Source organism: Panthera tigris, chromosome B3, assembly GCF_018350195.1.
Source record: "Panthera tigris isolate Pti1 chromosome B3, P.tigris_Pti1_mat1.1, whole genome shotgun sequence".
NCBI classification, from domain to species: Eukaryota; Metazoa; Chordata; class Mammalia; order Carnivora; family Felidae; genus Panthera; species Panthera tigris.
This window is the reverse complement of record NC_056665.1, coordinates 4,709,486-4,725,841: the sequence shown is the minus strand read 5'-3', so window position 1 is coordinate 4,725,841 and position 16,356 is coordinate 4,709,486. Positions and strand designations below refer to the sequence as shown.

General features: G+C 54.4%; 1 protein-coding gene across 1 annotated transcript in view; it reads left to right on the top strand.

Moving 5' to 3' along the window:
- The window catches only part of SLC28A1 (solute carrier family 28 member 1), a 49,255-nt gene extending 35,878 nt beyond the window's left edge, over positions 1-13,377 (top strand). The window contains exons 12-18 of the mRNA XM_042987656.1: positions 5,715-5,845; positions 7,172-7,340; positions 7,476-7,673; positions 11,454-11,535; positions 12,240-12,338; positions 12,482-12,593; positions 12,865-13,377. Of these exons, the coding sequence (XP_042843590.1) occupies positions 5,715-5,845; positions 7,172-7,340; positions 7,476-7,673; positions 11,454-11,535; positions 12,240-12,338; positions 12,482-12,593; positions 12,865-12,937 (864 nt within the window). The 3' untranslated portion in view covers positions 12,938-13,377. The remainder of the gene's footprint in view (positions 1-5,714; positions 5,846-7,171; positions 7,341-7,475; positions 7,674-11,453; positions 11,536-12,239; positions 12,339-12,481; positions 12,594-12,864) is intronic.
- The last annotated feature ends 2,979 nt before the right edge of the window (positions 13,378-16,356 follow it).

Genomic DNA, 16,356 nt, shown 5'->3' with positions numbered 1-16,356 from the left:
GAAAGAGAGAGAAAAGAAAGAAAGGAAGAAAGAGAGAAAGGAAGGAAGGGGGGGAGAAAGAAAGGAAGGAAGGGAAAGAAAGAAAGAAAGAAAGAAAGAAAGAAAGAGGAAGGAAGAGAAAGAAAGAAAGAGAAAGAAAGGAAGAGAAAGAGAAAGAGAAGAAAGGAAGGAAGGAAGAGAGAGAAGGAAAAAAGAAAGAAAGAAAAGAGAGGAAGAAAGAGGAAGGAAGGAAGAGAAAGAAAGGAAGAGAAAGAGAGAGAAGAAAGGAAGGAAGAGAAAGAAAAAAGAGAAAGAAAGAAAGAAAGAAAGAAAGAAAGAAAGAAAGAAAGGAAGGAAGGAAGGAAGGAAGAGGGAGAGGAACGACCTAGATGCCGAGCAGGAAGGGAATGAGCTGAGTAGGTTCGTCCAGGCCACGCACTGTGGCTCAGCGTCTAGAGTGAGGTGGGCCTCCTCTTGCGGATGGAGAGCAAAGGCCCACCTCTCACTGCCCACAGGGTCTCCTGAGGGATGCTGCGTGTTGCAGGGGTGGAGGGGGCAGGGGAGAGGAGGAGGCTAGGACAGCCCACCCTGTCCCCTCCTCTGGTCGCAAATTCCACCTGTCTCTCTCACCTCTGCCCCTGGGAGCAGGCAAGGGGACAAGCCACCCTGCCCTCAGTCCCTCCTTCCCTCAGGACACATGGACCACGGGGTAGGTAAGCTGAGCTCCACATACCCACAGGGCTGCCTGGGCAGGGCGGATGCCGTGTGACTTTTCCAGAAGGCCCCTTGCGCTCTGGGGCTTTGATCTTCTGGAACCCTCCTATCTAGAATTTTCAAGATCACCCGGTTCACACTTGTCTCGCCAAGGCCTAGAGAGAACCCATCCCGGCTGGTGCCCCACCACCACCCCGGATTGATTTCAGAATGTTATTTGTTTTTTATTTTTTTTTTTTAAGTTTATTTATTTTGAGAGAGACAGAGAGAGAGGAAGCGGGGGAGGGGCAGAGAGCGCGAGAGGATCTCAAGCAGGCTCCACACTGTCAGCACAGAGCCAGACGTGGGGCTCGAACCCAAAACGTGTGAGATCATGACCTGAGCCGAAATCGAGAGTCGGATGCTCAACCGACTGAGCCACCCAGGCGCCCCTGATTTCTGAAGGAATTTGAGATTTCCAAAATGGAAACTCAAGACTTTGTTCCTGAAATTTTTTTTCCTGGCGGCATGTTGGGGGAGGGGATGCCCTGTCAGGACTTGGGGCCTTTTTAAGGACCTTGACGTTGCTCTGGGTTCCACAGCCGGTTAAAAGAATGGTATTCTTGCCACTGCAAGAGCCTTGCCGCCATTACTTCAGATTAAAATACTGCAAGAACTCTCCTTTTCCACCGTCTGCCTTGCACCTCGGCTTCGGTTCCTTCCCTGTCTCGGGGCCAGAGTTCGGGCCCAAGCCCCAGGCAGTCGCGCCTCCCCTTGAACGGACCCGGGTGCCCACTTCCCTTTAGCTCAGCAGACTGTGCAGAGGCCACCAGGGTCCCCAAGCCTCTGAAGCGGAAGCCTCAGGACCCATCCCTGGCCCAGGTGAAAAGCACCCAACCCTCCTTCCCTCCCTGCTCCCGAAGGGCCTTTAGTCTGGGGTCAGCGAAGCTCTCTTCTGCCCCCACCTGGCTCTTGGCCGTCACTGCAGCGGCCCCAGGACACTCCCACAGCCCCGCCTCCCCGCTCCTTTTTCTCTCTCCCCCAGGACGCTCCTCTGCCCTCAGCCCCTGAATTCCACAAAGATCCCTCTTGCCCATTCCTTGTTTCTCTTTGTTGCTCAACTTCCGGCTCCCTTTGCCCCGCTTCCCTCCTATTGGATGTTTCTAGACCGGCGCCGTCCGATGCAGTCCCCACTAGCCACACGTGGGCACTGAGCCCTTGAAATGTGGCTGGTCTGAAACGAGATGTGCTGTGAGACTCAGCAGGGGAGAAAAATGGATTCATTTTATTACTTTTATATGGATTACATGAGTGGAAAGATAATGTTTTGGATATGTTGGGTTACGTAAAATCCATGACCAAAAATGATTTTACCTGTTTCTCTTTACTTTTTATTTGTTATTTATTTATTATTTTTATTTTTTAATGTTTATTTTTGAGAGAGAGACAGAGACAGAGCGCGAGCAGGGGAGAGGCAGAGAGAGAGGGAGGCACAGAATTGGAAGCAGGCTCCAGGCTCTGAGCTGTCAGCACAGAGCCCGACGCGGGGCTTGAACCCACGAACTGTGAGATCATGACCTGAGCGGAAGTCGGACACTCAACCGACTGAGCCACCCAGGTGCCCCTTCTCTTTACTTTTTTTTTTTTAATTTTTTTTTTTAATGTTTTATTTGTTTTTGAGACAGAGAGAGACAGAGCATGAACAGGGGAGGGGCAGAGAGAGAGAGGGAGACACAGAATCCGAAACAGGCTCCAGGCTCTGAGCTGTCAGCACAGAGCCTGATGTGGGGCTCGAACTCACAGACCACGAGATCATGACCTGAGCCGAAGTCGGACACTCAACCGACTGAGCCACCCAGGCGCCCCTCCTTCTCTTTACTTTTTAAAAATTTATTTGTTTATTTATTTATTTTGAGAGACAGCATGAGTGGGGCAAGGGCAGAGAGAGGGAGGGAGGGAGGGAGGGAGAGAGAGAATCCCAAGCAGACTCCTCACTGGCAGCACAGAGCTCGACTGGGGGCTCAGTCCTACAAAGTGAGTGATCATGACCTGAGCCCAAATCGGGAATCGGAGGCCTAACTGACTGAGCCGCCCAGGCGCCCCTCTCTTTACTTTTTTAATTGGCTACTAGAGAATTTAAGACGAGACCTGGTTCTCATTATATTTGTACTGGGCAACACTGGTCTAGACCTTCTCCCCTGCTCCGAGGTCCCGGGCTCACTGAGTCTGTTCACTGCGACCTCCATATAAATCTCCTTTCTCACCATAGTTCCCCAAAGCTCTAAAGGAGGCCCCAGCCCTCTCCACCAACCGCAGGAGCTGGCCTCTCCACCCACCCCTCTTTGGCCCAGGGACCCCTGTGAGAGGCGCTGTGAACACAGGCTGGGCAGGGTGATGTTGAGGGGATCAGCCACTGATATTCCTCAATTGACTGTGCAAGAGTGGGGGCCCCTGGGGCCGTGTCTGTGAGGTTCTGAGCCCGGCCAAGTGAGCGTGAGCTACGTGACTTCCACATCTGTCAAGTGGGCAGGACTATTGCCTACCTCACAGCAGTTTAAGAATTAAATGCAATAATAGATTACAAAAAAAAAATTTTTGTTAAAGCGGGGCGGGGGGCACCTGGGTGGCCCAGTCGGTCGAGCATCCAACTTCAGCTCAGGTCGTGATCTTACAGTTCGTGAGTTCAAGCCCTGCGTCGGGCTCTGCGCGGATAGCTCGGAGCCCGGAGCCTGCTTCGGATCCTGTGTCTCCCGCTCTCTCTGCCCCTCCCCTGCTCACGCTCTGTCAATCTCCATCTCAAAAACAAATAAACATTAAAAAATTAAAAAATAAATAAACGCAATAATAGAAAACGGCACAGTGTGGAAAAGGTGGTAGTTCTTTCTCTGACAGATTAGGGTCAGAAATCTAACCTGAAACTGGCCCATTGTATGCCGTAGAGTTGTGTGGATTTTTTTCTTCCCTCAGTAAAGGTGTTTTTGAAAATTCAAAGGGAGGACCCCTACCCTCTATCTCTGTCCCCCTGGGATGCCTTTGGGTAAAGAGAGGAAACCAGTGGGCGGGAGCGGGCCCTGGGATGGCTTTCCTTGGGGAATGGGGGTGTCACAGCCAGTGTGGACCGACCCAGTGCCCCGGGGAGGCCGGCCTGGGCCAAACTCAGTCCTTTCCAAGCTGAGATGAGCAGCCGGAGCACGTGAGGCTGTGGCCGTGACCGGCCCGCTGGGACGGTGTCCAGGAATGTGACATTGCAGGACGCGTTCCCGCTCAGGTTGGCAAACTAGACGTGACCTCCGAGGTGGAGGAAGGGGGAGGGAAAACCCCAAGATTCCAGGTATGGTACAGTCCCCAGTGGGTCTGAGCAGCCCCGGGGAGGCCAGCGACCTCCCAAAGCCCAGCCAGAAACATCCAGAGAGGACGTCTGTCCCGAGGCCGGCCCCTTCCCATGAGGAGCAGGGCCTGTGACCGGGTGTGCGCAGGGGGAGCGGGGGTCGGTGCCCATACTCCTCTTAAGACGTTTCCACTCCCCGCTGGGAAAGAAACAAAGGGGTTTAAAACCACAGGCAGAAGGACAGACATCACAGAGCCTTAGAGGGTCTCACAGGCCTGGTTCCTCATCCCTTGCTGGCACTTCTGTGGGTTTCTTCTCCTCTGCTTTTATTAGCCTGGACATGTAGCTTCAACTTAACTCCTTTTCCCCCCTTTTTATGTACAATTAAGGAACTACAGGTGATTTTGTTATAAACTTTAAGGAGAAGAAGTCTATTTTCCTTTTGTGTTTATAAAAGCAATATGTAGTGTTGTGGACATGTAGACATACGCCAAAAAGCAAAAAGCAGAGAAAATCATCACGGCCCCACTAGCCAGGGACAGACAACTGGCCGACAATTTTGGCGTGTCTCTTGCTGATCTTTTCATGCATAGTTGTGGAAGGTTTTGGTCCCCCCCCCCCCCCATCGTGTGGTTATGCTCTGTATGCCATTTTGTGGGCATCTCCCCGTGTTATTGCAAAGCCTTGGTAACCTTCGTTTTCAATGGCAGCTTGACAATGCTTAGCCATTCTGTTGTCGTTAGATGTTTGGGTTGGCTCCAGTCTTTTCACTTGGTAAATAATACCGTGTTGGGGAAATGTCCCATCTAACTCTGGGGGAAGGGAACAGGGGAGCAGAGGGTTTGAGGCCACAGCGAGGACCAAAAAGTGGCTGTTGTAGTAGGCAGATTTCCTAAGAGCTCTCCGACCACAGGAGTGGGTGTGATGGGCTGCCTCGAAGTGGTGAGCTCCCCGTCACAGGAAGCATTTTCTTCACAGTAAATAAGGACATTCTTATACCAGGAGGTCAAAGTAGGTCGCCTCGTGGATCCATCCCGACTCTCCTTCTGTGAGCTTTGTCTGAAACCATCACAAACCCCTCAGCCAAGGGAGGACCGGCCCTCAGATGAGTGGTCAAAGGGAGACAGCCTAGGAGGGAAGGAAGAACTTGGAGCCTGGAGCCGAAGACAGGGTCCTTCTCCGTCTTCGTCTGGGGCAGGTTACGTTTAATCTCGTGGGGACTCAGTTTCCTTTCTGTGCTGTGGGATACCACTTCTAGAGGTCCTAGCGGGAAACACGAGGTTCTGTACACACAGCCTGTGACCCCTTACACTGTCAGTAACGATGACAGCAGCACTGACGATGATGACAGACAGTGGGGCAGGGTACACATGCCCTCTGCTGGCCTGGGCTGCACTCCTGGCAGGGACATTTCCTCTGTCTCCTCCTAAGCCCCATTCTCTCTCTTTCTCTCTCTCTCTCTGCGCAAAGCACTCATTTTATTAATTCTAACAATGTTTTTATTTTTGAGCGAGAGAGAGAGAGAGAGAGAGAGAGAGAGCAAGCTGGGGAGGGAGCAAGAGAGAGGGAGACAGAATCTGAAGCAGGCTCCAGGCGCCCCCAGCTGACAGCACTGAGCTGGACCCACGTGGGGCTGGAACGCACTAACCATGAGATCGTGACCTGAGCGCAAGTGGGACACTTAACCCCAAAAGCCCCATTCTCAATCCTGCAGATCGATGCTGCCTCCCTGATTGCTGCCTCGGTCATGGCCGCCCCTTGTGCGCTGGCCCTCTCCAAGCTGGTCTATCCCGAGGTGGAGGAGTCCAAGTTTAGGAGCCTGGAAGGGGTGAAACTGACCGGCGGGTGAGCACAGCCTGAGGGCGGCCTGCGGAGGGGGCTGTGGGAGGGATGGGGTGAGGGGGGTCAGGAAGGGGAGGCAGGGAGCAGGGGTGGGGGAGGCTGAGGGGAGAGGCTGGGAGGGAAGCAGGAGCAGAGGCGTGGGGCAGCAGCGGCCTCTCCGCCCAACCCCCGGGGCCCTCCCCACTGCTGCCCTGCGCGTCCTGCGTCTCAATTTCCAGTCTGGGACCAGCGGGAAACCACCGGCTCATCAAACAGAGCAGCCTGGGATTGCTGCTGGGTATTGCTCAGTCAGTTACGTGTCCGACTTCGGCTCAGGTCATGATCTCGCAGTTCATGGGTTCGAGCCCCGCGTCGGGCTCTGTGCCGACAGCTGGGAGCCTGGAGTCTGCTTCCGATTCTGTGTCTCCCTCCCTCTCTGCCCCTCCCCTGCTCATGCTCTGTCTCTCTCTTTCTCTCTCCCGAAAATAAACATTAAAAATTTTTTAAAAAACAAATAAACAAAAGTCAAAAGAAACAGGTGATTTTAACGACAAGTTTTTGAGCAGTCTTCACGCCCGGCACGAGGCTTGAATTCACAACCCTGAGATCGACACCTGAGCTGAGATCAAGAGTCAGACACTTAACTCACTGAGCCCACCCGGGTGCCCCTTAATAAAATATTTTTTAACCCAACGTGCCCCAAATATTGTCATTTCAACATGTAGTCAATATAAAACATCATTAATGAGTGACTTCATGTTCTTTTTTTTGTACTTATTCTCTGAAATCTGGCATGTGCTTTTTTTTAAAATTTTTTCTAATGTTTATTTTATTTTTGACAGAGAGAGACAGAGCATGAGTGGGGGAGGGGCAGAGAGAGAGGGAGACGCAGAATCGGAAGTAGGCTCCAGGCTCCCAGCTGTCGGCACAGAGCCCGACGCGGGGCTCGAACTCACAGACCGTGAGATCATGACCTGAGCCGAAGTCGGCCGCTTAACCGACTGAGCCACCCAGGTGCCCCTGCTTTATACTTACAACACAGCTCAGCGCTGGCCAGGCTCCTTCCAAGTGCTCTGAGCCACACGTGGCTGGTGGCTCCCGCCTGTGGACACAGCACGTTGTGGGCAGCCGGGGTCTCATCCTAACCCCGGGTTCGGCGCCTTCTCCCCCCTCCCCCATCCCCCCATCAGCACCTTCTCACTCCCTCCCCCGCCCCAGGGTCTCAGAACAAAGACAAGGACCCTGGGCTCTGAAGTGCTTCGTCCAAGCTTCCTCTCTGAGCCCATAGGATGAGAAGCCCCACTGTTTGTGGGGACAGGCTAATCACGACAGTTCGTGGTCCCCAAACAGAGACGCTCAGAACCTCTTAGAAGCAGCCAGCAGTGGGGCTGCTGTCTCCGTGAAGCTGGTTGCCAACATCGGAGCCAACCTGATCGCCTTCCTGGCGTTGCTGGCCTTCGTCAACGCGGCCCTGTCCTGGCTGGGAGCCATGGTGGGCGTCCAGGAGCTCAGCTTCCAGGTATAGCTGTGCTGCCCGCTTGGCCCGCGAGGGGCGCCCCGGGGGCAGGGGCGTGGGCGCCAGTGGGTGGACACCCAGCAGAGCCCAGGCCAGCCCCGGTCATGGCAGCCGCCCTTGTCCCTGTGCCTCACTCAGCTCATCTGCTCCTATGTCCTGCGGCCCGTGGCCTTCTTGATGGGTGTGACCTGGGAGGACTGCCCGGTGGTGGCCGAGCTGCTGGGGATCAAGCTGTTCCTGAACGAGTTCGTGGCCTATCAGGGGCTCTCCCAGTACAAGCAGCGCCGCCTGGCCGGAGTCGAGGAGTGGGTGGGCACCAAGAAGCAGTGGATCTCCGTGAGTGTCCTGGTCCCCTCCCTGAGCCCCCTGCAGCTGCCGTCCTGGCTCCCGGACGGGCGGTGGACACGCCCGCCTCCCAGCCCTACTGCCCTGAGCAACCAGCCGGCTTCAGGCCTCGCTGCCACCTTCCCGAAAGCCTTTTAGGAGGCTGAGCTGCAAGGAAACAGTCTTTTTTTTAATGTTCATGTATTTCGAGACAGAGAGGGAGCACAAGCAGGGGAGGGGCAGAGAGAGCGAGAGACACAGAATCCCAAGCTCGAACCCACGAACCCTGAGATCGTGACCTGAGCCGAAACCAAGAGTCGGACACTCAACCGACTGAGCCCCCCCAGGGTGCCCCAGGAAAGGGTCTTGTTGGGGGAGATCTAAGATCTCCCTGTAGATGGGCCACCATCCTGTGTGGCTTCGGGACAGCCACTGCGCCTTGCCTCTCCTGCTGGAAACCGGTGTCATTTGTGCCGCGGCTGTCCTCAAAGGGACACACGTCCGCGTCCAGTGAGCAGAGGGAGCGAGCTGGGGAGGCCCCACCACGTTCACTGCCATTCTATCGGATTCAGTTCAGGGGCTGGCTTTTTCTGTGGCTAAAAGTTCTATAAAATGAAACTTTCTAAACAAATAAAAGCTCTGTGGCATCACTGAGAATAAAACAGTCACCTGTCACCTCGCCATCCAAAAATAACAGCTAGTGTTGTTTTATGCATTTTCTTCTTTTTCTTAAGACAGTTTACACGGTTGCCATTATATATATAATTTTTTGAGGCGGGGGGAGAGAGAGGCGGGGCTCACCTGGGGCTCAAGCTCACCCAGTGCGGGACTTGAACTTACGAACTGTGAGATCATGACCTGGGCCGAAGTCAGATGCTTCACCCCTGAGCCACCCAGGCACCCCCACACAGTGGCCATTATAGCACCCACCCTGTATGGTAGCCGGCTTTTCCCCACCTGTTTCTGACAGAAACATTATCTGTGACGTATGTATGCTGACGTATTTCACCAAGACCCCTGCCGTTGGGCCCTCCGGGTTAATTGCATCGTTTGGCTATTTTACGCGGTGCTGGGATGAGTGGCTGCGTGCACAGAGCTGCTCCCTCCTCTCGGATCACTTCCTCCGGAGCTTTCCCAGATGCGGGAAGACTGAATCACAGGGCCTGAGTCCTCCCGTGGCTGCTGCCAGTAACTTCCCTAAAGGGTGGGGGCAACTGAAATCGCCCCCCCGGCCGTGCCCTGAGCGCTGGTTTTACCGCTAAACGGCACCGAGCAGCCCCTTTGGAAAAAATTAAAAAGTTGTGCCACTTTAACGGACCAATAACAGCTCGTTGTTTAAATTGGCGTTTCTTGGGTTACTAGGAACTTTTAACACAAAATGCTTTCTCTTGTCTTTGAAATTAGGTTTTAAATTGTAAGGGAATGTAGCCTCCAGTTAAAAAAAAAAAAGTTCGAGATCGAAAGTACAGATTTCTCCTTGCTCCTTGTCCTCAACCCCTGTGTCAGTCTCTCCTCTAGAGATAATGGATGGGATGCTCCTTGAGGATCTTTTTTGATGAACTTCTTTCCTTTCGCAAGTGTTTGTTGAGACCTCTAAGGTGCCAGGCACTCTGCTGGGCACCAGAAATTCGAAGGGGAGTTAGACAGATATGGTCCCCAGTGTCATGGAACTTACATCGAGTGAAAAGAACAAGAAAGCAAAGGAATAAAAAGTAAAATAAGGTCTTTGTGTTAAGTTCTATGAAGAAAACAAGAAGAGGAAACAAAGGGGTCTTCCTCGGCTGGGCGAGTCGCAAAAGGCCCCCCTGAGGCGTGGCAGTTAGGCCAAGACTTGGAGGGTGGAGAAGGGGCCAGGTGAAGCTGGGAAGAATATTCCAGGCAAAGAAAAGGCATGTGCAAAGGCCCTGAGGTTGAAAAACACTTGTTTGGAAAATTGAACGGAGAGAGGCACAGCTAGAGCAGGTGGTAATCGTAGAAGAGACTGGCATAGGCTGAGGAGTAGTCGAAAGTTCCTGAAGATTTGACATTTTACATCTTAAGATTACACAGGCTGCTGGATAGAGGGTGATTGTAGGTGAGCAAGCAGGATGCAGGAACCTTAATATTTTTCCATCAATTTGTATAAATTACGTTATAAAGACATTAACCTTTTTCTTTTTTCTTTTTTTTTAAATCTTTTTCTAATGTGTTTTATACACATATTTTCCCCAGTCTTTCCTCCCCCTTCGTCTTGTATTCAGGGATTTTTCTTGTAACAGATTTTACAACAAATCTTTTCCTTTGTGATTTCTTCCATTACTTCTAAACTTAGAAAGGTATCTCCATTCCAGAAATCTGGGAAGTGTTAAATTCCTGAAACATTATGGTGAAATATTTAAAAGCGTAACTTTTGCAGTCAGACAGAACTGAATTCCAACTCTGACACAGCTACCTTCATGCTGTGTGAACTTCCGCAGTTACTTACCCTCTCTGAGCCTCAGTTTTGCTCCTGTCCAAAATGAGTTATAACGCTACCACCCTCGTAAGTATAGTTATTATCTTCTTCTATTTTCTATTATTTGATGTTTGAAATACCAGTATTTGTCTGCTTCAGTGCTCTAGAAATGATTTTTTTTTTAATGTGGCATGAGGTATGGTGTAAGCCAATTTTTTTTTAATTTTTTTTTAATGTTTATTTATTTTTGAGACAGAGAGAGACACAGCATGAACGGGGGAGGGGCAGAGAGAGAGGGAGACACAGAATCGGAAACAGGCTCCAGGCTCCGAGCCGTCAGCCCAGAGCCCGACGCGGGGCTCGAACTCGCAGACCGCGAGATCGTGACCTGAGCCGAAGTCGGACGCTTAACCGACTGAGCCACCCAGGCGCCCCAATTTTTTTTTTATTCTAAACTGTTCCACTTGGGTCTTAACATCTCTTTCTGGGAAATTAACTGTTTACGTGGGAAGGGAGGAAGAATTACTTTGCTTAACTACCTAGTGTCTGCCTGGTACTTCCCATGCGGTGTGTGACCCTCCTGACAGCCTTCCAGGCGGGTGCTATGATTCCCACATTCCAGATGGAGACGCGAAAACTGCACTTGATCTTAGCCAAAAGGCCGAGACGCGATGAGACGCGAAAACTGAAAGAGGCTGTTGACTTGCTTAATCCGGTCATAGGTGGGGACAAGCCTGGAGCCCGCGCTGGCTGGGCTCCCAGGTCCTCACTGGCTTCAGCAGGCCGTGCTCCGGTGTCTCTAAGTCTCAGAGCCCAAGTCAAGTCTGCAGTGTTGGGAAGGGCCATTCACCCAGCGCCCCCCAGGGCACAGAGCTCAGTGGGGCCAAAGCGAGAGGGCAGGGCGAGCCTGCATCATACCAGGAAAGGCTGGCAATGAACATAAGGGGCCGGAGGGCACCTGGGTGGCTCAGTCTGTTAGGGGACCGACTTCTGCTCAGGTCACGATCTCACGGTTGTGGGTTTGAGCCCCGCGTCGGGTTCTCTGCTGTCAGCACCGTGCCTGATTTGGATCTTCTCTCTCTGCCCCTCCCCCACATTCAGTCTCTCCCTTCAAAATAAATAAACATCTAAAAAAAAATTAATGAAGGTAAGGGGACCGAAGTGACAGAAAGGGGGCTGTTTCTCAGGTGGTGCAGCCTGCACGGACATAGAGGCGGTGTGTGAGGCCCCGGGAGGGGCAGCAAAGGTCAAAGACGCACCGGATGTGGGTGAAACTCGGGCCGGGGAGCCAGGGCGGTGTGGGGGCGCCCCGTCCCAGCCAAGGGAAGCCCCTCCTCACTCATCCCCTGTACTTTCAGGTCAGAGCAGAAATCCTCACGACGTTCGCCCTCTGTGGATTCGCCAACTTCAGCTCCATTGGGATCATGCTGGGAGGCCTGAGTGAGTCCGGCAACCTGGGCGGCGGGGGGCCTGGCTCTGAGACAGCTTCCTGGGGATCTCTGGCCTCAGTTCTCCCACGCGGTCAGGGCAGGGCCTGAGCAAGATGGCAGTCGGGGTTCCTCCCGGCCCGTGACTCCTCTGCGCCAGGGATCGGCACCTTGGGGTTCGCACCTTGGCCTTGCAGGCCAACCCCGGCTCAGGGGCCTGGGGAGGAGCAGCAAGTGGGGTGCTGGCCCGAGGCTTTGGCCCGCAGGCTCCCATACCCGCGGTGGACACGCAGCCCTGGAGAGGCCTAGGGAGGAAGGCACAGTTCTCGGCTCTTTCCCCAAAAATGTCCGCTCTTCACGGTCCCCCTGCCTGGTGGTGTAACTATCCCATTTTATAGAGTAGGACACTGAGTCTTGGAGAAATGGAGTGATGGCCCCAGAAGTGGCTGAGCCCGTGTTTAATCCCAGCTCGGCCTGACTCCAAACTCATGTTCTCTTCGTACATCTGCCGTTGAGGGTGGCAGCTGTGGAGTGCTACCTGGAGCCTCAAGTCAGGCCAAGGAGGGTTCCCAAACTCCGTGAGTGGTCAGCAGGGCGACCTCTGTCCCTCTGGCCGCCCAGAAGAGGGAGGGGAGCCAGCAGGTGCATCCAGAGGTGCAGAGTCCGGGCAGAGGGGCATATGGCTTCCTGGCCTGAAGCACTCCCGTGCCCTTGCAGCCTCCATGGCCCCCCAGCGGAAGAGCGACTTCTCACAGATAGTGCTCCGGGCGCTCTGCACGGGGACCTGTGTGTCGCTGGTGAATGCCTGCGTGGCCGGTGAGTGCAGGCCTGGCAGAGCCCTGATTTTCTAGCCGGCTCCCGTCCAGGGTCGGACACCGAGGCTCTGGGCCCTCCGGAAGTCCCTGGGGGTGGGGAGTGGGGGGCACAGACCCTGCCCGGCAGCTGGCTTCCCTGCGCAGGGATCCTCTATGTGCCCAGGGGGGCTGAAGTTGACTGCACGAGCCTCCTGAACACAACCGTCAGCAGCAGCAGCTTCGAGGTGTACCAGTGCTGCTGTGAGGCCTTCCGGAGGTGAGGCCTGGGTCGTGGGGCTACGGGGCCCCGCAGTAACGGGGTGCAGAAGACCTGAGTGTCTTAGGGGTGCCTTTGGCACCGGGGTAAGGGGTAGAAATGTCATGGCTGTGGCCGATGTGGCCAGGGGAGGCAGAGGCGGGGCCTGAAGACCAAACTTGGGGACGAAGGGGGACCAGAGGCACGGAGCAACTCCCCTAGGGTTGCACAGCCTTTAGGGGCCAGCAGGGCCTGGCCCGGGGCCCAGACCGCAGCCTTTGCTTCTTTTCAGCACCAGCGCAGAGGTCAGCCGCGGGGCCCTGGACACCTGCTGTCGATTTTACAACCACACGACCTGTGCGTAGCCGGGACGGCACGTCTTCGGCCCTCTGGGGGAGCCACAGGGCTTAGAGTCGCCTCAGTCACACAGTTGGAAAGGAGCGATGGGGCGGGCGGGCAGAGACCGGATGGTATGGAGGTGAAGGATGCTCCCCAGTCCTTGCCCCCTTCCTGCTCCCTCCCGAGATGTGAATTCTTGGGGTCGCCTCTGCCTCCTCGTCTCGCCCCTCCACATCCAAAGAGCACCCAGGCCTCTGTCTTCCCACCTTGCGTCTCTCACATCTTCTGTTACGGGGTCCCTCCCTCTTCCTCCTCTGGGCACGTGAATCTGGCCTCTGAGGGACGGGTTCTCCTGGGAACCCCTGCCTCTACTTTCAAAGACTCCCCCACCGCCTTTGCCCACAGCACTTCCCAAACTGGTGTCCCGTGAAACACTGGCCGACGAGGTGTTCAGGAGATTCCAGGATCCGCCAGGCTTGGGAAACTAGGCGCTGAATAAAGTCAGACAGGTTTTACTTTGTGTTTGTTTCTGTTTTACTGTGGACTCGTCGAAGCTTGATATAGACATGATAGGAGACGTCTTCTAAATTTTGGGGAGAGCGCAAGCGGGGGAGGAGCAGAGAGAGGGGACAGAGGATCCAAAGTGGGCGCTGCGTTGACAGGCTGTCGGCACAGAGCCCGACGTGGGGCTCGAACTCACGAACCGCGAGATCATGGCCTGAGCCAAAATCGAACGCTCCACCAGCTGAACGCTCCACCAGCTCCACCCAACCCTAAGAACCTTTCTGATGGGAGCATCTCTTAGTTGAGGACCCCATGGAACACAATTTGGGAAATATTGGTAATATGAGCTACTTTACGTAATTATAATACTCACAACCGTTTACATAGCACTCCGGGTCCCCGTGCTCCATACATCCTAACTCAGCCTTTTTTATGTTTGTTTTTAGTTTTTTTTAAATGTTTTGTGTATTTTTGAGAAAGAGAGCAAGCAGGGGAGGGGCAGAGAGAGGGGGACAGAAGATCCGAAGCAGCCTCCGTGCTGACAGCAGCCAGCCCCATATGGGGCTCAAACTCACGAACCATGAGATCATGCCCTGAGCTGAAGTTGGACACTTAACCGCCTGAGCCGCCCAGGTGCCCCCCCTAACTCAGCCTTAACAACTTTATGAAGTCAGGTACTGTTAGTATCCCTGGTGGCTGAATCAGAGGCCCAGAGAAGTTAGGTAACTCGCCCAAAGCGACACAGCCAGGAAGAAGAAGAGGCAAGATTTGAACCCAGGCCATCCGGCTGCACAAGCTGTGTTTGACCTCCCGGCTAGGTTGCTAACATTCAAGGAACTCAGTTGGGTGGGGGACTTGTCCTCACCTCCTCCCCTCGCCTTTTCTCCCCAGTCCAATCCTGCTGTTCCGCTGGGTCGGGCTTCTGATGCGTCTTCCCTGCCTCTGAGCCTTCATTTGTGGTGTCCCCGTCACCCAGCACGCCCTGCCCCTCTCCCTTTTGCCTTTGCCGCTCCTACCCCACTTCCCACTTCCCCAGCAGATTTGGGGGAGTGGCCTGTGGGGCACCTGTCCCTGTGGCCGCCGCTCCCTCACTCACCTCTGGCGATCAGGCTTCCCAGTTGGAGCCAGCGCTGGCCTGAGGCAGCAGCCGCTCTGCTCTGTCAGGGAGTGTGCTCCACCGGGCACTAGCCTTGCTCCTTGGGACGCCCACGGGCTGCCCTCAGGGCCTGAGTCCTTCCCCTTAGTTCTGCAGACTGGAGCCTTGGCTTGACCCCCACACCCCATGTCTAGGCCCTTATCCCTGCCCCAGGTCCCCTGAGCTGTCACAGGCCACCCTCCCACGGGAACCGAACCATTTCCCCATATCAGACCCAGCCCCTTCCCTGCCTGTCCGTCGGGTCATGGAGCTGCCTGAGGGCCCCCCCACCCCGCCCTCCTTCCCTGGGACCCCTGCACACATGTCCCTGGAAGACCATAAGCCCCTTGGCCACGGGGCTCCCCGTGCTTCTGTCTCTCCCCTGGGATTCAGTGCAGGGCTGGGCCCACGAAAGTCCACGAATGAACGCACGCGAAAGAATTGCAACTTGTCTCAGAGGCACCAGAGCCTGCGTGTGCCCCGAGCCCTAAGGACACATGCACGTGTGCTCACACGTGCCCTCAGCACTGCTCTGATCGAGGGGCAGGCACAGAATTAAGGTCTCCTTAGTCGTCAGGCCTTCCCCCCACCCCTGTGCTCCTTCCTCCTCATTGGGCACCTGCAGAAGCTGGGAGCCCTTTGAGGCTGGGCCTGCAAATAGATTCTGCCTGGAGAAGGCACCGAGGCTGGTACCAGATGCCCATGCTTAACTGCATCCCAGGCGGCAGCTGTAAGTCAAGCTCGGCACAGAAGCCTCCACCTGCGCCCTCCACAGCCTGGACAGACATTGCTAATCAATCACAGCACTCCCCACACTGAACCCGGAAGGGGCTTCAGAATCCCCATCAGTGCGGTGCTGGATGAGCCCACTGAGACTCGGGGTGCCCTTTCGGGAGAGAACTCTTTGCTGTCCTTGTGCTAAGAAATAGATACTAAGGGGTGCCTGGGTGGCTCAGTCGGTTAAGCGTCTGACTTTGGCTCGGGTCATGATCTCGCAGTTCGTGAGTTCAAGCCCCGCGTCAGGCTCTGTGCTGACCACTCAGAGCCTGGAGCCTGTTTCAGATTCTGTGTCTCCCTCTCTCTCTCTGACCCTCCCGCATTCATGCTCTGTCTCTCTGTCTCAAAAATAAATAAACCTTAAAAAAAATTTTTTTTAAAAAAGAAATAGATACTAAGAACCCGAGCTGGCATTGATTTTGTGTCCCTGGCCTGGAAAGGGCTGGGACTTTTGTAAAAGACTCTAGACATTAAGGGCGTCGGAGCAGAGAGGGATCCTTGCAAAGACTGAGGCCTGTGTCTGCGATCTGTGTGCTCCAGGATTATGCATTGCTTGTTTACTCGGGCGAAGAATACACGCTGCGGACCGGCTGCACCAGTCAGCTCTGGCTGCCGTAACAAAACGACACAGATGGGGCGGCTCAAACGACAAATTTGTTTTGTCATCGATTTGGAAGCCGGAAGCCCAAGACCGGGGTGCCCGCACGACCGGTCTCTGGTGATGTCTCTCTTCCTAGGCTGCAGATGGCCACCCTCTCACTGTGTCCTCACTTGGCAGACAGAGAGACACAGAGAGAGGTAGAGAGAGACCTACAAGCTCTCTGGTGTTTCTTCCTGTAAAGGCGCTAATCCCATCATGGGAACATCGTCCTCACGACTTCATCTAACCCTATGTAATCCCCGAGGCCCCATCTCCAAATACCATCACATCGGAGGTAAGAGCTTCCACATGAATTTGGGGGGAACACAATTCAGTCCATAACACCTACTATGTGCCAGGTTCTGAGCTAGACAAGGGAACAGCAGTAA